Source organism: Narcine bancroftii, chromosome 7 (genome assembly GCF_036971445.1).
Source record: "Narcine bancroftii isolate sNarBan1 chromosome 7, sNarBan1.hap1, whole genome shotgun sequence".
Lineage (NCBI taxonomy): Eukaryota > Metazoa > Chordata > Chondrichthyes > Torpediniformes > Narcinidae > Narcine > Narcine bancroftii.
The window spans coordinates 191858812-191879562 of record NC_091475.1 but is presented as its reverse complement, the minus strand read 5'-3'; the positions used below and the strand labels follow the sequence as shown (position 1 = coordinate 191879562).

Genomic DNA, 20751 nt, shown 5'->3' with positions numbered 1-20751 from the left:
CTTTTCAAAAAATACTCTAAATTTTTTTCTGAAATGGTTGGATTTTGTAACAAAGCCAAATTACATGTAAAAATGTTCCAGTTTGTAACCCCCATCTAAAACATAAATCTGAGTTACTGAATCCTTGTTTTTTCATTTTCTCAGGGGTCAAATGCAATTGATGTAAAAAAAAATAAAAGTAATTTAGTTACCCCATCTTAGCAAATAGTTTCCCAATCCTTTTGAGGTATGTCGCAAGATAAATAAATAAATGGGAAGGAGATTTATTTAAATTTAGTTTATCCATACTATTTTGCAACAAAGCATACATATCAGAAATAAAACCCTTTTTTTGACGTGTGTGAAATCAAAAACTTGAATTTCGGAAACCAGCATTTTGAGGCAACATTGAAGAGCTGGTGGAGTTGTTCAAGTGAACCGGTACGGACTTGAAGGGCCGACATGGCCTGTTTCCGTGCTGTAACCGGTTATATGGTTAAAAGAACATTTAAAAACTTCACTTTCTCAGGAGTCTGTGGAGATTTGGCACGTCATTGGATACTCTATCAAGAGCACTGTGGAAAGCATACTGGCAGGCTGCTTCATAGCCTGGTTTGATAAGTCAAGTGCCAAGGTTTGCAGAAGGTAGCAAACGTAGCCAAGTCCATCACCAGCCTCTAAACACTCAGTTATTGAAGGCATCTGAGGATCTGCCACGTAAAGGTAGCCAACGTCATAAATGACCTGAACCAGCCTTGGTGCAACACCAAATAGGTGCTGGAGACCAACTCGGTTGGTCAGACAGGAGCCATGGAAAGCAATGGACACTTGACGTTTTGGGCCATATATCCTTCATGACGAACCTCCTAACTCTCACCACAAAAAGGACTCTCTGCATTATTGTAACCCTCTTGATGCAAATATGCATTCTTTTTGGCTTGGCTTTGCGGATGAAGATTTATGGAGGGGCAACGCCCACGTCAGCCGCAGGCTCGTTTGTGGCTGACAAGTCCGATGCGGGACAGGCAGACACGGTTGCAAGGGAAAATTGGTTTGTTGGGTGTTGGGTTTTTCCTCCTTTATCTTTTGTCAGTGAGGTGGGCTCTGCGGTCTTCTTCTAAGGAGGTTGCTGCCTGCCGAACTGAGGTGCCAAGATGCATGGTTTGAGGCAAGATCAGCCCACTGGCGGTGGTCAATGGGGCAGGCACCAAGAGCTTTCTTTAGGCAGTCCTTGTACCTCTTCTTTGGTGCACCTCTGTCACGGTGGCCAGTGGAGAGCTCGCCATAGAACACGATCTTGGGAAGGCGATGGTCCTCCATTCTGGAGACGTGACCCGCCAAGCGCAGTTGGATCTTCAGCAGCGTGGACTCGATGCTGTCGGCCTCTGCCATCTCGAGTACTTCGATGTTGGAGATGAAGTCGCTCCAATGAAAGTTGAGGATGGAACGGAGACAACGCTGGTGGAAGCGTTCTAGGAGCCGTAGGTGATGCCGGTAGAGGACCCATGATTCGGAGCCGAATAGGAGTGTGGGTATGACAACGGCTCTGTATACACTAATCTTTGTGAGGTTTTTCAGTTGGTTGTTTTTCTAGACTCTCTTGTGTAGTCTTCCAAAGGCGCTATTTGCCTTGGCGAGTCTGTTGTCTATCTCGTTGTCAATCCTTGCATCCGATGAAATGGTGCAGCCGACATAGGTAAACTGGTTGACCGTTTTGTGTGCCCGATGGAGATGTGGGGGAGCTGGCTGATGGAGGACCTCAGTTTTTTTCAGGCTGACTTCCAGGCCAAACAATTTGGCAGTTTCCGCAAAACAGGCATGACAATAAGCACATTTAACAATATTATGATTTACTTTGGTGTCATTTCCTTCATGAACCCTTTGTATCCTGGTTCTCATTATCTAGGAATATTTCTATCTCATACTTAATGAGTAAGCCTCCAGTTTTTTTTTTAAAGTTGAGAATTACAAAACTTCACATTCCCTGTGTTAAGAGCCCAAAGGATCCCAAAACCCCAACAGCAATAGATGTTCACCACGACAAATGGTTACTTAAACAAAATTTGCTTTTAATTATCTTTAAACATGAAAACAGGATCAAACTTTAACATCTTTATTTTTAACTTGCTTAATCCAACTTAACCCCCCTATAATTCTAAGCGTACGTGTATGTAATGTGTGTGTGTAAGTTCAGAAAAATTCTTTGGTTCACAGTCCAATCTCACTTCTCATTCCTCCAAGTTCACTGGTTGCAGGCAGCTCTTATACAGTGCACAGAATTAACATGTATAAAGTTCACCAGGCTTTGGTGCCCGAAAGGTAAATGGTTACCACTCAGGAAGGTTCTTGTAGGTTTTGTAGAGAGAGAGATGGGTGGTTCCAGGATTTCCACAACTGAGGTACCACCATTAGTCACCTCAATGTCTTGCTGATTAAACTTGCTCCATCTGGGTTCTCCAGATAATAACCCCTTTCTTTCAGGCTAGCACAGAGTTTCTTTCTGCTCCACGTATTCCAAGAGAAACACTAGATAGCTTGTTTTCTCTTCTTGCATGAGTAGGCCATCCTCCACTCTGGAACTTCTGTTTCAGTTCCAACAAGCTTTTGGCTGGCACTGTTCCATCTCTCTCTCAGACTCTCAAACTGCCAGAAAGCCCATGTGACCCCCCCCCCCCCCCCCAACTTGTTTTAAAAAAAACCCTGACCACCTCCAGCAAACAATAGAAGCCAGTCTTCTGGTTTATCTGTTGTTTTTAGGTAAACAAGAATCCTTTAGTGACCTTTGAACAGTTTTTGTCAAAAACTCTGCAAAGATGTATCAATAGACATGTCTCCTGCTTGTTGCTTTAAAGACAATAGTTCATTCGTTCCACAAGTCCATTCAATTAACACTTATTTGTAAAATCTCCATAGGCATTCTTCACAATTTCTGTAAAGTCCCTGTGGATGTGAATTCTTCAGTATTTCAAATAAGATCTGTTTTAAAGTGTGTCTATGTATTTAACCTACTCTCCTTTTCCCAATTTCTCCCAAAAATGTTTCTATATATTCTGTCACACCCTGGTTGAAGACATTTTTTTGCATATCATTCCTGAATGTGCAGTCTCTTGTTTTGAGTTGTACCCTGGCTGAAGATGTCAATTCCTCATATCCCTTGTCAAACCCCATAATAAACCCCACAATCTGGTGAACTGTGACTGCAAATCCCTCCAATGAAAGTATAGCTTTATTTCAGGAGGAAGATTTAGGTATCGTGTGCATGGTATTCTAGATGTGGTTTGTATACCCTGCGTTACGAAACGACAGGATTCCTATGAAATCTTTTGCAAGCTGAAATGGCATAAAGCAGCTATTTTTGTAAAAGCAAAAATCCATTTATATAAAAAAAAATTATCAAGGTCCTTGGCGTGCACTTGGCTGAAGAACTCTCCTCGTTCCTCAATACCAATTCCAGACCCAAGAAAGCCCAGCAGCACCTCTACTTCCTGCAAAGGCTGAGGAAAGTTCATCTCCCACATTCTATCTCGATACATTCTGCAGAGGATGTATCGAGAGGATGCTGTGCAAGTGCATCACTGTCTGGTTTGGAAGATGAACCTCCTTGGACCACAAGACTGCAGAGGATAGTTAAGTCAGTGGACAAGATAATTGGGGACTCTTCCAACCAGATGAAAGGCAATAAACATTGTGAAGGACTTCATACACCCCTCATGTAAACTGTTCTCCCTTCTGCTCTCTGATAGGAGGTACAGTAGCACTTGGGGTCCTTCAATCCAGATTACGCAACATCTTTTTTTCTTCCCCCCTCCCCCCCAAGCCATCAGACTAACTTCCAGAATATTTGTGGATAGGGTACTGTTACTGTATACATTTTAGTGTTTAACTTTTATTCTTAACATATTTATGAAATAAGTTGCATGGTCCTGGAGAAATGTTAACTCGTCTTTACAGAGTGAGCATGATATGAATGATATCCTTGAAAATTTCCTTGAAAAGTTCCTTGAAAATTCCTTTCATAAAAGCGAACACGTTTTTTCATAAAAGCTGATTTTTGTAAAGTGATTATTTGTACAACAGGGTATACCTGTAATTGGAGCAAGGCATTCCTCCTGTATTTAAAATCTTGTTCTAATAAAGGCAAACTTACTGTTTCTCTTTCTACTTGCTTACTGTAACAGGTTAATTTTAATGACTTTAATGCAAAGCTTCGTGGGTGTTTCTGAACACCATTACCTTTCAATATCTTTCTGAACTGCTGCCTTTCTATTTTATCTATGGATGATTTCATTTTGCTGCAGTGTTTCATCTGCAGTGTACTTGCCAATCCACTTGGCCTGTCTGATTTACCTTGAGACGTCTCTGCATTCTCCTCTTGGCTTATACAAGCTTTGTATCATTCGTAGACCTGGATATATTAGTTACCTTGCATATATCATTGATGGAGATTGTGAACAACTTCAGCACAGCATTAGTCCAAGATTCTCAACCTGAAGATGACTTGTGGATTCCCACTTTGTGGATTCCCATCGCATGCTTTCTGTAAGGAGTTTGAGGTTCCTCTGGTTTCTTCTCACCATTCAAAAATGTACAGGAGATTTTTGGGTCAGTTGAATGGAATTGGGTGGTATGAGCTCGTGGGCTCAAAGGGATTTAGATATGCTGGATATCTAAATTAGTCTTCAGTATTGCTCAATCCTGTGTGCTCTTATTTTTGTCTGGCACCTGTATTGAATGTCTTCTGAAAGTCTAAATGCATCACATCCACCGGTTTATATGTATCTATTCTGCCAGCTGCAATCTCAAAATGTTGATATTTGTCAAGTGATTTCCTTTTTAAGCACTGATTCTGCCTACCCCTGTTGTCATTTTCTGAGGGCATTGTAACTAATTTTTGAACAATAGATTCTGGTACTTTCTCCACCAACTAAACTGGTTCAGTTGAAGACAGATTTGCTATGTGAAGTTATGTTCAATAGACAAGGCTGATAGATTAGTGAATGAACTTTTTTTTAACAAAAAACTGACAGGACTCGTCAAGAGAGGATGTTTCCAATCTCTAGGAAATTTAGAACCGGGGATCAGCGTGGGAGAAAGGATAAATCATAAGACTGAGATAAGCATTTTTTAGTGTTTTGGAATTCTTTAACCAAGAGGACTATGAAAATCAGTTATCGATTTGATTCAAAACATGGATTGAATTGAGGGACATTAGCTTAGTGAAGATGGATAAGCTATGATGATAAATGGAAGATGGTGCAGAGGATCAGATTGCCTGCTCCCATTTGTGTTTGTACTGATTTTGGGCTCTTGTTTTTTTTTCCCTTTCTCTATTCCTCATTGATCCCATTCCCAATATGGGACCCATAGTGGAATCTAGTAATTTGTGGAAAAAAAATCAATGCATAAATTACCTTCAAATTTCCATGGGCATGTCTCCAGTCCTGGAGATTATCATCTTTTATTGCCATTAGAGGGTTAGGGTACTCAAATACCAGCATATATGGTTTATTTCAGCCTGTACTTTTACTTAATTAGTTTTTATATTTGTAAAATATTTAACTCGTTTCTAATTTTTCTGAAATATTTTAATTGATTTATGCCCAATTGTAAATGTACTTTTTTATTAAATTGAAAGTTTGAAAAATATTTTGAAGTTATTAGCACAAATGTTTTGAATTGGAATTTGAAATGTTTGAGGCTTTCTTTGAAAATGAGGGAAAAGGAAGCAATAGTGATCAAACTTGGTAAGGTTTGATTTTGTATTCTATTGTCAGACATGTTATCTGGAAATTCAAATTCACTGTTGTGACTGCACTCTCCATACTAGACATGAGGCAGCCCTGAGTGGCCACAATGCATATCCACTGGTACTGACGTGCAGCCTCTCTGCACCTACTCCAGGATTGCTGAAGTATTGACTGCATAAGATAAGGATTTGCGCACTTAGTCTTCAGTTGGAAGGGCACCTGAGAAGTGTATTCTTTGATTAACATTGCAAAACTGAAGCTATTTCAAAATACTTAGCATTTTTCATAATTGTTGGTAGATTTTCATCCTGGCAACTCATTGGATTTCATTCCAGACCCAAAATGACTTGTTAAAATTCCTCTTTAATACAAACTGCTTATTGTATCATTTCAGCTACTGCACGTTCTTTATAACTAGCGTGCCCTTAATGATGTTGGATATAGCACCAATGGACTACCATCTTGTTCTGTAGCTGAGTTTATCGCTTTGTCCAGTCATTTCTTGCTTTAAAGGAAATGTGAGAAGTTTTTTTGTTTCTCATACTAATAAATGGCTCTTAAATATTTTAATGGTCCCATTGAAAATTCACAGCATTCAATAAGAGAAATGTATCTGTGCTTTTCATGTCTTGAGTTTGTATGAATGATTCAGGGTGGCAATAAATTTACTATTTGTATTCTATTTCTCTTTCAGTTGGGAAGACGTCATTGATAACTAGGTTCATGTATGACAGCTTTGACAACACTTATCAGGTAAAGGCTTAATTGTTGAAAACATTTCTTTAATCTGCTGAAAAATGTAAATGTTTTAATGCTGGAAGGATTTGATTTTATATCAATGAATTTCTTCTCTGTGGGGAAACATTTTTGCTACAAGTCTGATAATGACCTGGGTTTGATTTTGTTCGTTAGGATGGCACACTGGCACAGCAGTATGTCTCAGAAATCTGGTAACCTGGGTTAGATCTGCATGTCCTCTCTGTGAACATTAGGGTTCCCTTGGGGTGCTCCTCTCTGTGAACATTAGGGTTCCCTTGGGCTGCTCCAGTTTCTTCCTACATCCCAAAAACTTGCTAGTAGTACATAAATAACATGTGTAAATCACCTTATTGAAGCTTGATGGCAATGATGTTGATGAGCAAGTCGGAGAAAATGGATTATAGATAAATAAGTGGGGAATGATATTGATGGAGAACTGGCAGAGAATCAATTGGCTTGATGCCCTCATTTGTCAAAAGGAGATCTGGATCTCACTACCTAATTGTGTGGTAGAATCAGATTTAAAACATTATTGGATGTGTAATTGAAGATCTTTAACCTTCAGGATTGCAGTGCAAGGGATGGAAAATAGAATTGGGTTGGGTTGCTCTTTGACATAAACATGACCTCTCCAATGTTATAAATTTTCTATGGCTGCTACACCTTCACTGATGCTTTTTACACAGAAATCCTGCAATATTGCCATAAAGAAGACCCAGCATTAAGTTGACTTTGGTCATTCACAATGAACCAAATAAAGGCAGCATAATGCTGGGTCAGTTTGCCATTTTACACAGCAAACCGGCATTCTGGGAGCAAAAGAAGTGGGACGTGTAGCAAAACAGCATTGGGGTCTAGTTTCGCGTATAACCTACCATATTTCACGGCACGATAGACCCACTTTTCCTTCCAAAATATGGCTAATAAAATGTTCCCCCAGTTTTGTATGCAAAGTTGAAATTTGGACGACAATATAATGAGTAACCTCAACAGTGATCATCATCGCTGTGTGGCTCAAACTTTACTTTCTATTAACACAATAGAAGATTGTGGGAAAATCATAGCAGGAATAAAAGAGCATGGGAAAATGTGTGCACAATGAAATACATACCCACAATTTTTAAAGAAAATCTACTGCATGTATTGATCTATAGTGATCAACCTTTTCCACTCACATACCACCTTTTAAAAAATATTTTATTTTTCATTTTCAAAGACTCTCAAATCCAAACAAACCATGCAATCTCTCAACAATGGTATATTGCATTGTCTATTTCTCCGCTCCACCCCATACTCTAATACCACAAGATGATTATATAATTAAACAAAAGACCAATTATTGGTAAGACCCTTAAAGGAACTTAAGAAAAACTCAAAGTAACCTAAAGTAAAAGATGAAAAACAAAATAGAAGAGCATGTCATCTCGTCCATGACTTCCTTCATTTATCTCAATCATTCCACTACTGCCCTGGATCATTTCTTTTATTCAGAAGGGGTGTAATTATATCTGCATACCAATGTGTTGCAGATAGGGATGCCACACGCTAATGAATGTGTCATATTTCCTACTTGTATGTAATTTTTTCCACGGGAAATACAACTTTGCATTTATCTGCGTAATATTTAGTCGGGCATCTGACTTCCATGTGACTGCTATACATTTCCTGGCTACTGCCAAGGCGACCTTCACAAACTGAATTTGGTATTTGGACAGTTTAAAACACTCATTCATAATCTTTCCAGAGGCACAATTTTGCATCCTGTGGAAAATTCACCTTTGTAATTTTTTTCAGAATGTCCCCCAGGTCCTCCCTGAAGGTTCTCACCTTTGGACTCATGTACCACCTTAAGTAATCCCTGTGCTACAGTTAACCTGTGATTAGTAAAGGATTACTTTAGATGCTATGGGGGGAGAGGTTGCAAACCACTGCTCTAGACCCAATTGTTACTGAAATATTTTGCTTGAGAAATATTGTCATTGGCCCATTTTCTTTGGAGTCATGAAACCCTGCACATAACGAGTCAGTTAGGAATGATAAAAAGGGTAGTTTTCAAACTTTCTCTTTCCACTTCCTTACCATCTTAATTAATCCCTTACTAATCACTGCTATCATTGGGGGCTGGTGACCGATAAAGTTGGGGGCTTCAAGCTGTTGAAACTGACGACAAACTCACAGACCAGCTTGCTCACAGCACAAGGTAACTAGAGACACCTGGGATCAGCTGAGAGCGGGGCAGTAGGATCATCATGGGGGCTGGTCTTTTATCACAATGCCACTCCCTAACACTAATCTCCTCTCCCTTTATCTGATGGTCTGTAGGTGACTGTCTTAAATACATTCAGTAACTAAGCATTTCCACCCTCCTATCGAGTTCCAGATTCAGTACCCTTTGGTACGTGCTTTAAAAAATTTTATTCATGAATGATTAAGACCTATTTTGAAAGACCCACAGCAATCCCACCTGTCAAACCATGAATTATGTACAGGTAGTCTCCAATTTGTGACCATAAGGGGGACCGAAGAATTGGTATTATCTCTGAATGGACGCAAGTTGGAATTGTGCCCGCACGAGTAGAGTACCAAAGTCTTAAGGCAAGCTTTTAAAATAAATTTTTTTTCATCGTACATTTGATGATAACAATGTAATGTAAAGCTTCCCGAATTTGTCGATCAACCTTGGCGAATCTTTCCACATTCTGGTCCATGCTTACCTTGTTAGCATTCTGAAACTGGGTCCGGCCATCTTGATTCCTGTGCACGAGTCTTCAGTTGGCATATGTATAACCCTTTGGCGGGTTCATGTATTGGAGTTTGCACAAGTTAAGGATGCGATTTCAATATCGTCAGGGGGCTTGACTCTCGCGCATGCGTCAACCAAACTCCAATATATTAACCCACCAAGGGCATGTGCCAAAACTCCGATTATGTGAACCCATCATGCATGCATTGGAGTTTGGTTGGCTCATGCGCGAGAGTTAAGCTCCCTGACGATTTTGAAATCGCATCCTCACTCTTGTGCATGTGTTGACTGAACTCCAATACATGAACCCACCATGCACGTGCCAACCCAAGGCTTGCACAGGAATCGAGATGGCCCCACCCAGTACTGGAACACCATCAAACAAGGTAAATACACACATTTTGGCTCTAACATGCCCTGTATCCCTGTTATAGTTTGAAATGCAAAACAGTTTGTTTATATGTGTGTACGTTGTAAGTATTTAAAGTCATAAGTCAGGGACTACCTGTACTTCTGAATTGAATCGTCACGCATTCTCCTCTCACCAACACATAGTGCTTCACCCACCTAACAAAGTGGTGAGTCTAGTAGAGGATGTATCACTGTTTCACCTCCAGCTCATTTCATCTCCAGCTCCAGCCATTTCATCTACAGCTCCTTTCAGACTTCTTCATTTATGGGAGCATGCATAGACATCAGAGCTGGGTGAAACACCAAGAGCCTGCTGGTCAGGTATTCCCTCGTGAACTACTTGCTGTTAGCCAGGTAGACTCTGCTTTTTACTTTGCTGTATAATTGCAGCTCAATCTGGCAGACCTAGTGTCAAATCAGTGTACTGGGGATGATACCTTGCTGGATTGGTGCTGGTCCCACCCACACTTTGTGATTGCCCTTCACCCCTCTCCATGAGCAGCCCACAGCAACAGAGAGTGGGACAGAGGGCCACTGGGAGAGAGCAGGTCAGTGTTATTGTTAAGATTTTTCCTTTATCCGACTTCCATGTTTTATCCAGGTTTTAAATGCTTAACTGTAAATACACCAAAACAAATATGGTACACATACACATCCTTTCCTGTCATGGTCCCAGAATGCTGGGTTGCCCCTTTTGCACAGACAGTGTTCTGGTGCTGTTACTACCTCTGCTGCCGGTAAAAAGCTGGGACTGGAATGATCCCCATTCCACATCAGTGCCTTTTACACAGAAGTCGTAGTGTAAAAAAAGTCACAAATATCCAGGAATGAAGTGGCAATGTAAAAGGCACCACTGTTAATAGGCATCAAAGCCTCAACTCTTTGTACGATGAACTTAAATAAGGCATCAATAGGTCAGATTAATAGTGTGTGTACTGTAGCCTGAACACAGAAGTAGCAGAGGTAAATAAGGGCAGAGGGAATACAAGTACAATGGTAGTTAAGAGAAAGGGAATCAAAAGGTGTTTGGGGACTTAATTAATATGTGCTGAAGTGGGGGGGGGGATTAAGATTGTGAAGGTAACTTTTGAGGTAGATGATGTCAAATTCATCATATAAGAAAGGAATTAAAATACTGGACAGGTCTAAAAGCTATAGAGGTGGTTCAGGAAACCTTAACACAATCTGCTGAGGAACTTAGTTGGGGTCAAGTAGCATCAACGGGAGAAAAGGAATGGTTGACATTTTGAGACTGGGGAAATGTAAAAGCACTAGAGTAGAGGGGACAGTGGGAAAAGAGCATTTTAGGATTGAGATGGGGTGAAACATGAACAGAGGCAGTAGATCATGACTGCAGTGTTTGGAAGGAATTCCCCCCCCCCCCCCCCCCCTTTTGGTTCCATTCCCTTTCACCTTGTGTTCCTCCATCTGACTCTTTTTTCACTTTGTCAGATAAATGGAGAGAGGCAAATTAAAAAAAGTCAGATGGAGGAAGATGGTTCCTTGAAAAGAGGCTGCTCGTGCTGGAAGCTGATAAGAGCAAAGAATGTCAGTACAAAGAGACCAGATGGAATGTGGGGGGTGGGGGGGTGGTGGAGAAAGAAAGCAAGTAGAAGAATTCAGTGGGCAGATGAGGTGAAAGGGAATAGAACAAAAAAGGAGGGGAAAGAAAATTCTTTCCATGCACTGTGCAGTCATGATCTAGATTGAACTTTCTGCCAAAAGGGGAATGTGGCTTTCCAAAGGGAAGTTTAAAAAGCCAAGGAAAAGGTAGTATAATGAGATATCAGAATAGGAGTGACAGGAAGGTTGAGGTACTTAGGCAGGCATCAGAACAATTATGCTTTTGGAGAAGTATTGATCTATCTGTTTATTAACCTTTGATTGGCTGGCACTGCATTTGACGCACATGGTGGCTTTTCTTTTAGTTTAAGGGTGAACTGATGCTCTTCATAAAACCATGTATTTTGTACATAGTCTTTAAGTGCTGCAAAGTAGAGTCATTGATCTACATTAGAAAGAAGTTTAGAACTTGTAATGTTGATGGCTTCCTTGCTATTTCTTTTCCTCCTTATGCCGTAGAAATTTGGTATTGGCTCTGTTAGTTTCAGCAAGCAAGCTGTTAATCAGGACTTTGAATGATCATATTATTCTCTCGCTGTTGTAGCTGAGGCCAATAGAACACTCAGTGTTGGAATGGTGAACAAAGATCAAAACCTTGCCAAAGATTTGGATTGAAAGCAGTATTTACTAATATGAATTGAAGCTGTACCATGCAGGATCTTTTTTATTTTTTTTTAATTTTTCACACCATAAATCGCATTAACCATGATACACACTTTTTCCTTTTCACACATATACAGTGCCATTTTCTCCTCCCCCCCCTCCCATCCCACCCTCCCTACCTCCCCCCTCCCGTCCATTTAAGGTACAAAATCTAGGATACATTAAACCAGTCATACAATGTTGTCATTCAATAAAAATACACCAGAAATTCATGCAGGATCTTCAACCACATCAAATTCACTGTTGGGTACTGCTTCAATCCATAAAGATGCTGCAAATATTAGCCCAAGTAGGATAACAAAAAAATCTTGTTGTTTTTAAACTTAGAAAGCATAAGCACATACGCAAATTTTTCAGTTTATATTCCATTGAATTTTTGACTTCTCATTGCACTTTAATGTTTAAAGGTAAACTCAAATGAGCCAAATTTTTTTTTCTCATGACTATTCGTGCTTTTGTTTCAAAATGACAAATGGAAGTATTGGGTCTCTTTGGAAAAAATAATTGTCATACTGTTGTGTATATTTTTGTTTAAATCTCTTTCTATTTAGTCACAATTTTTATGGAGTCCTGAAGTATTTGGCAATTTTATAATTTTGTCATGCATGAAATTAAAAGTTGTATCATGCATATTATTATGAGCCCATAGGACCCCAAAACCCAGCAGCAATAGATATTCACCAAGACAAATGGTTACTTAAACAAAAGTTGCTTTTAATTATCTTTAAACATGAAAAGAGAATGAAACTTTAACTGATCTATTATTAACTTAACCCCCTTCTAATTCTAAGCGCACGTGTATGTAATGTGTGTGTAAGTTTAGAAAAGTTCTTTGATTCACAGTCCAATCTCACTTCTCATTCCTCCAAGTTCACTGGTTGCAGGCAATTTTTATACTGTGCACAGAACTTAACATTTATGAAGTTCATCAGGCTTTGGTGCTTGAAAGGTAAATCGTTACCGCTCAGGAAGGTTCTTGTCGGTTTTCAGAGAAATTTGTTGTTTGCTGGACACCCACAACTGATTCCTTTTAACCAGCCACTTCAGTGTCTTGCCGAAGGAACTTGCCCCATCAGGGTTCTCTAGATGATAACTTCTTTCTTTCAGGTCACCAGAGTTTCTTTTTGTTTTCCTTATTTCAAGTGAAACATTAGGCAGCCAGTCCTCTCCTTGTATGGACCCCAAGAACTTTGACCAGGCTGAACTAAGCACTCACAACCTGTCTTCCAAATGGGGTTTTTCCACAAGCTTCCCATCTTGTCCTGTTCCAGTCCCAGCTACTTCTGCTTGCTGTAATAGTGTACAAGTGATCTCTCTCTTTGTGAAAGCCTGCTTTACTCACTGCTTGCAAAACCACATGACCCTCTTAGAACAGCAAGTTCCACTCCAGACAGCCTGTGACTCTGACGAGTTATTTAATCTGTTGCCTCTTTGTAAACAACAATCTATTAGTGAAGTCTCCAAAGCTTTTGTAAAGGCTCTTGGTGCCGGACTGTCTAGCATGAGCAGAGCTCCACTATTTTAATTAAGATCTTTTTTAGTGTTTGTGACCTACATTAAAAAAACCTGCCCCAATTTCTCCCAAAAACTTACCTGTAAGTCTGCCACAATATAAAGACTTGCATAATATTGCATCTTAAACATTATAATTACAAAAATTCTTCAGTAATATTTGTAAACCTCTGTACCCATATCAAAGATTCCATGCCTTTCCTGAGGTGACCAGAATTGCATCTAACTGAAGTTTCATATAGCTACAAGATTACCTTATTTTTATATCCATGCCCCACTCAATGAAGCTAAGCATGCCATATGTCATGTTTACCACCCTACCAACTTGAGTAGCCACTTTCAATTGGTTGCTGTTAACTGTATATTTTCCCTTGAATTTGACTTTCCAAAGATGAATACCTCACTTCTCTGGATTAAACTCTGCCATTTCTCCGACCATACCTGTAACTGAGCTATATCCTGTTGTATTCTTTGTTAGCTTGAATCACTGTTGACAATTCCACTAATCTTTGCATCAAGCACAAACTTATTAACTTGCCTATCTACTTGCTCATCTGTGATTTATATGTATTACAAACAACAGAGGTCCCAGCACCAATCCCTGTGGAATATCACTGGTTATAGGCCTCCAAAATGAATAACAGCCTTCCATTCCTGGTCATGTGCTATGAGCTGGACAATTTTTTTATCCAAATAAAAACTATTCCTAGATCCCATGCATCTGTACTATCGGAATCAGTCTCCATGAGTGACCTTTCAAATGCAGATCATACAGATAACATCCAGATCTCTCTCATTAACCACTGTTGTCACCAAAAAGCTCCTGTCAAATTGGTAAGATACCATTTGACCCTCAAAGCCATAATGACTGTCCTGAATCTAACCATGACTTTCCAAATGTGCACAAGTCCTATCCCCTATCCTTTCCAATAGTTTCTTTTTCACAGGCGTGAGGCTTTCTGGGCTATAATTTCCTGGATAATCTTTTTCCCCCGTGTTTTGAACAAAGGTACAACATTAGCTACTCTCCTGTCCTCTGGAATCTTGTCTGTAGCTAGTGAGGAATGAAAGGTCTTTGTTAAGGCTCCAGCAATCTCTTCATTCGTCTCTTTCAATTATCCTATCAGTTCCAGGGGACTTGACCACCTTCATGCTCCTCAAAAGGTCCAACATTCACTCTTGATTGCTGAATGCCATAACACTTGAGCATTCTTCACGTTATGCTTCCTATCACTGTCCATGCTCTTCTCACTGGTAAATAAATATTGATTCAAAGTGCTAATTTAGTGCTTCCTTCCAAGGAAATTAAAAATTTGCTTTCAGCAATTGTCATGAGCTTTGGCAAAGAGCTTCCTGATGTAAAATCATTGAACCTTTCCGTCAACAGTCTCGCTCTTTATGAAAGCCAGAAATGTTGTTCAACATTGACAACTGAATGGAAATCAAAAAATAGGCTTCTATTGCTGGAAATATGAAATTAAAACAGAAGTTGCTGTGAACTCAGTAGTCAGGTAACATCTGTGGAAAGAGAAATAGAATTAACTTTTCAGGCTAAATCAATTCTTACAAAGGGTCTTCGATCTGATATGTTGAGTCTTTCTTGTGGAGAGAAAATGGAACCAAACCTGCTATGTTTTCAGCAATTTTATTTCTTATAACTGTGTGCTTCATGAACATTAGCAGATGAACAGAATTACATAAGTTGTGTAATTTTGGTAAATGCAGTGGAACCCCACTTAATGTGACCTGATTTAACGTGAACCCTGATATAATGCAATTAGCTAGCGGACCTCCTTTTTCCGGAATGAAATAGTTTTTGGATCAAAACGGAACACACGATTAGAAGATGAAAATCTTTTTCAGTGAAAGATTGAGCTTCATGCACTTGACAGAATCAAGAATAAAAGTCAAACCCAAGAGGCACATGACCTTGGCATACCTGAATCGACACTTCATGGCCGGAAATCTCAGGAAGAGAAGTTGTCATGTCACTTTGGAATGTTGAGGAAGAGGCGGGACTAAAGGCCAAATGCATGAGGACAGCCAAAGGTTCGTTCAAGCGTGCTCAGAAGGCCGTCCAGTTTCCAGGCCTATTCTCATTGCTCAAGCTGAGAGGTTTGACCAGCTGATCAATGGAGAAACTTCACAGTTCAAAACTAGCAATGGATAGCTAGACTGGTTTAAATGCCTTCACGGGATTTCTCAAGTGTCTGGAGAAATTTGCTCAGCTGACAGTGCTGCCATCAGCAAATACCTGGCAGAACTAAAATCCCTCAGAAGAAGGTGGCTACGTTGAAGAATAAGTGTACAACTGTGATCCCAGACTGCATGGTGATGCCCATCTATGTGAGGGGTTCAAACAACACAAAGATCATGTGACATTGCTGTTTTGTGTTAACAAGATTGCAACACAAGTTAAAACTGCTCATGATTGGCTAATTTCACTTGTTCTGCTGTTTCATGTCAACGTGAAGTTGTTAACATTCAAATACACACATTGCAGCAATGCTTAGATGACCAGTGTCATCTTTGAGGATTGGTTTTACAAACCTTTTGACCCTGCTGTCCATGCTCATATGTGTAAGCAAGAGCTCAAGGGTGTTTTGCTTGATAACTGTTCTGACAGCTGCCAACCGAGTGAGCCGCGACAAAAAGATCTGAGTTTCTTTCCTCCCAAAGAACACTACATCTAAGATTAGCCTCTAGATCAGGGGATCATCTGTGTTCAAGTAGAATTACAGGTGTGAATTGTAGATGAATCAACAATGCTGGGACTATCTGAAAAGCATGAGTGTTAAGAAAGTTTACCACATTGGTGAGAGGGGCTGGGCAGCAGTCAGCTTTTCGTGTTTCTGGTTGGGGGGGGTGGGGGGGGAGGGAAGTGGAAATGCTGAGAAGGATCTGGATCCAGCCTCTTCATCAAGACAATCCACCAAGGAAGCTGATGATGAGCAAGAATTCTATGGCTGTACAGATGAAGGTGTGGGTGAGGTGCAGAGGCTGTTTGAAATTAGCAGAGGATTTTCACCAATTCAATTCTGTTGATGATGAATGCCCGACATGAGCATCTGACTGACATCGAGATGGTCCGTAACAGGAGGATGACATTGAGTAGCCTTCACACCATCCGCAGAAGTGTCTGAAGCCATTGAGTACCTCGAGGCTAGCCTACATTGGCTAGAGACCCAGGATATGGACCACATAAAAATTCTCCATCTTGAAAGCATTTTGGATTTCGCCCATCGCCAGTGACATTCTGCATTCAGGCAATGACCCCTTTTTTAAGAATTAAAATGATGATTGTAAGAAATGAAAAGGTGATTGCAAATACATGTGTTTATTTTTCTGAAAATGGTGTTTTTTGTGACCCTGCTTTTTACATAATCTGTTTCTTTGGGGGTGGGGGGGGGTCAGAACCACTGCGTTATAATGGGATTCGGCTGTAAATACGTTGTTTATGGCTTTTAGACTTGCAAGATAGGAACTTAGTGGGGTCAAGTAGCATCAATGGGAGAAAAGGAGTGGTTGACATTTTGAGACTGGGGAAATGTAAAAGCACTAGAGTAGAGGGGACAGTGGGAAAAGAGCATTTTGGGATTGAGATGGGGTGAAACGTGAACGGAGGCAGTAGATCATGATTGCAGTGTACGGAAGGAATTTTCTTCCCCCCCTTTTGATTCCATTCCCTTTCACCTTGTGTTCAGAGCAGATAATCAAATACAATGAAATGGGGTGGACTAAAATGTGGAAACAAATGTGTGGTGTACAATAGCTGGCAGGCTCCAGAAAACATGTTCTTTAGGTGCTGAAGATTAACTTGTGGTTGAACCTTTCCAAATAAAAGCTATGTATTGTTAATCATAACAGCTATTTATGTTGAATGAAATGGGGAAAGTAGTTTTATATGAAAATTAGAGAATGATGCAGGAGAGAAAGAAACTGAAATATGTAGTCTGGACAGATCAATGGTCTAGGAATAGTTATGTTGCTTGTACTCTTCATAATTCTATTTTGAGATGTGTGCTCATTTAGAATGGATAAAAAGTTTTAAAAAAGTAAATAGAATTTGTGCAAAAATATTCTGGTTTACTGTAACATGTATAGTAAGGTTTATACAAATGTAATTTAGGTCATAATACTGGAAACACTCAGCAAGTCAGACAGTATCTGTTGATAGAAAAGAGAAGACCCTTGATCAGATGCTGCCTGACCAGCAGTATGTTTCAGGCATTTTCTACTTTCGGATATCCATCTGCATTTAAAAAAAAGATTAATATTTAAAAAGGTGCTTAAAAATGTCAAATACTCTTAGATTTTTTTGTTAGATTGTAGAACCACAGATTTATTCAATTAATAAATGTGCCTTCATAGTTTGCAGTTTAGATAGTAAATGTGACAATACCTCAGTTATGCACATAAAAACCATTGATCAGGTAAACATCTTGTATGAGCCCAGAGGACTCCAAAACCCAGCAGCAATGGAAATTCACCAAGACAATGGTTGCTTAAACATCAGTTGCTTTTAATTTTCTTTAAACATTAAAAATAAAATCAAACTTGTGTGACGAATTGTCATTTTTATCGTGTATATATGTCTTTTGAAGGAGATAGATTGCAGGCGTAGTATAGGTCACAAACACTTCACAAAAAAGATCTCATTTAAAATGCCAGAGCCAGACAGTCCAGGCTCCGAGTGCCTTTGCAAAAACTTTGAAGAATGCCTAAAGAGACTTCACAAGTAGGTGTTAATTGGACATGCTGTGGAATAATGGATTATTATTTTGAAAGGAAGAGTTGAATGGCCACAATCAGTCTGAATGTGATTTACTGTTCTAAGAAGTGGTTTTTCAAGGTGGGGGGGGAGAAAGAGAGAGAGAGAGAGAGAACTGGTTTCTGCAGCATGGGAAGCTGGCAGCTTGTTTAAAACCCTTATGTTCTGTACAAAAGGAAATGGCTGGCTAGAGTGTTTCGCCTGATATAAGGGAAACAAAAAGGAACTCTGGTGACCTATAGAAGAAGTAATCATTTGGGAAACCCTGGCAAGACACTGAAGTAACTGATGGAAGTAAATCAGTTTGTGTGTGCCCAACAAGCAACGAATCTCTCTGAAACCTTCCTGAGGAGTAACCATTTAAGTTTCCCCCAGAGCCTGGTGAAAATTCATACATGTTAAATTCTGTGCACAGTAGAAGAATTGCCTGCAACCAGTGAACTTGGAGGAATGAGAAGTGAGATTGGACTGTGAATCAAAGAACTTTTCTGAACTTGTACACATTACATATACATACACTTATGTATAAGTGTTAAGTTAGGTTAGTTAAGGCAATAGCGATAAGTTAAAGTTTGATTCTATTTTCATGTTTAAAGATAATTAAAAGCAACTTTTGTTTAACCGTTTGTCTTGGTGAATTTCTATTACTGCTGGGTTTTGGGGTTCTCTGGGCCCATAACACTTATTACTATTAACATACCTTAACCCCCTTCTAATTCTAAGTTCGCGTGTATGTAATGTGTATATGTTCAGGAAAGTTCTTTGTTTCACAGTCCAATCATTCACTTTTCATTTCTCCAAGTTCACTGGTATCAGGTAATTCTTATTCTGTGCACAGAATTCAATTATGAATCTCCACCAGCCTCTGGTGCTAAAAGTTAAATGATTACTGTTCAGGAAGGTTCATGTTGATTTCAGAGAGATATTTGTTGCTTGTTGGACACGTAAACTGATTTCCTCCAATCAGTCACTTCAGTGTCTTGCCGAAGAAACTTGCCCCATCATGAGTTTTTAAAACTATAATCTCTTATTTCAGGTCACCATAGAGTTCCTCTTGTTTCCCTTATTTCAAGAGAAACACTCTAGCCAGCTATTTCCTCTTATAAGGACTACAAGGGTTTTGAACAGGGTGAACTCAGAACTTGCAACCCATCTTCAAATTGGGGTTTTCAACAAACCTGCCAGCTTGCCATTTTGCAGTGTTCACTGCTACTGTATCACTCACTCGCTCAGCTCCAAACCCAATTTTTGAAAGACCTTTATCAGCAATTGAGCTTAGACTTTTGCATTTGTACCTGCTTTTGAAATTCTTTCCAAGGCAGTTCCATTGTTTCTGTAAAGCTTGAATGTCTAGCTTCAGCAAAGCTCTTGTATTTTAAATAAGATGTTAAGTGACCTACATTAAACCCCTACAATCATCTCTTAAAAACATTTATATACAACAGTAACAATATGGATAACAAAGGTTTATAAATCCCACATTACACAAGGTTTGAGAGCAAACTAAGGTAGTACATCTGATCGATGGAACTGATTTTCTGAAAATCTCAATGAAAACGGGAATGCTTCACCTGCGTTAAGCATCAACTTTTGTTAAAATCTATTTCAATTCTAGTTTACTTGACAAGTAATCAAAATGCATAAAATGGAATACTTAGCACTGCTATTTATATTGCTTGCTTCAATAGATGAGCAATTTAAGGAATGCCTAAATATTAATGTAGGAACAGAATGCACCTCCAGCTACAATGGCATTGTGGGCTTCCCCAATAACTACAGCCTTGTAGCACTATCTTCTTCTGTGATGAAATGCTTTGAGAGCCTGGTCATGGCCAGAATTAACACATACCAAATTAGAGATCTGGACCCACTGCAATTCTCCTATCGTCACAATGCTCCACAGCAGATGCATTATTGCTGACTCTCCACTCAGCTCGGGATTACCTTGAAAACAGCAATTCACACGGCTGCTCTTCATGGACCTCAGATCGGCCTTCAGTACCATTATTCCCTCAGTGCTGGTCAAGAAGCTACAAACTAGGCCTCTGTACCCAATTCTGCAAGTGGATTTTAAAAAAAATTTTCTTGCACTGAGTCATATCAATATTCACAAATGATCATCATCAGTATATACATTGTGACATTTCTTCTTTCCCTCTTTCCTCCATCTCCCTTCCCCACCCTATTTAAAAATCAATAAATAATAAAACACATAAAACAAAGAAATAACAAAAAGTAAAAAAAGAAAAAAGTTGTATCGTCCACTTTCACATATTTAAATCTTATCATGCTCATAATTATGTTTTTAAGAGATGGAGGTTTGTGGTCGGCATTCTCCAACATATTTTATGTATGGTTCCCAAATTTGTTCGAATAATGTACACTTGTCTTTCAGATTATGTAAATTTTTCTAATGGAATACACTTGTTTATTTCTGTATACCACTGTTGTATTTTAAGGTTTGTTTCCATTTTCCAGGTTGTCATAATACATTTTTTGCGACCGCTAGCGCTATTATAATAAATTTTATTTGGTCTTTGTCT

The 20751-nt window shown here is 39.4% G+C and overlaps 1 protein-coding gene across 7 annotated transcripts in view; it reads left to right on the top strand.

The window, feature by feature from the left end:
* The window catches only part of LOC138739533 (ras-related protein Rab-6A), a 117959-nt gene that overhangs the window by 42787 nt on the left and 54421 nt on the right, over positions 1–20751 (top strand). For all 7 annotated transcript variants that reach the window (XR_011342306.1, XM_069891803.1, XM_069891802.1 and 4 more), the window contains exon 2: positions 6421–6479. Coding sequence is in view for 6 of the 7 variants with exons in the window: in XM_069891803.1 (XP_069747904.1) it covers positions 6421–6479 (59 nt within the window). In the remaining variant the exon portion in view is untranslated. The remainder of the gene's footprint in view (positions 1–6420; positions 6480–20751) is intronic.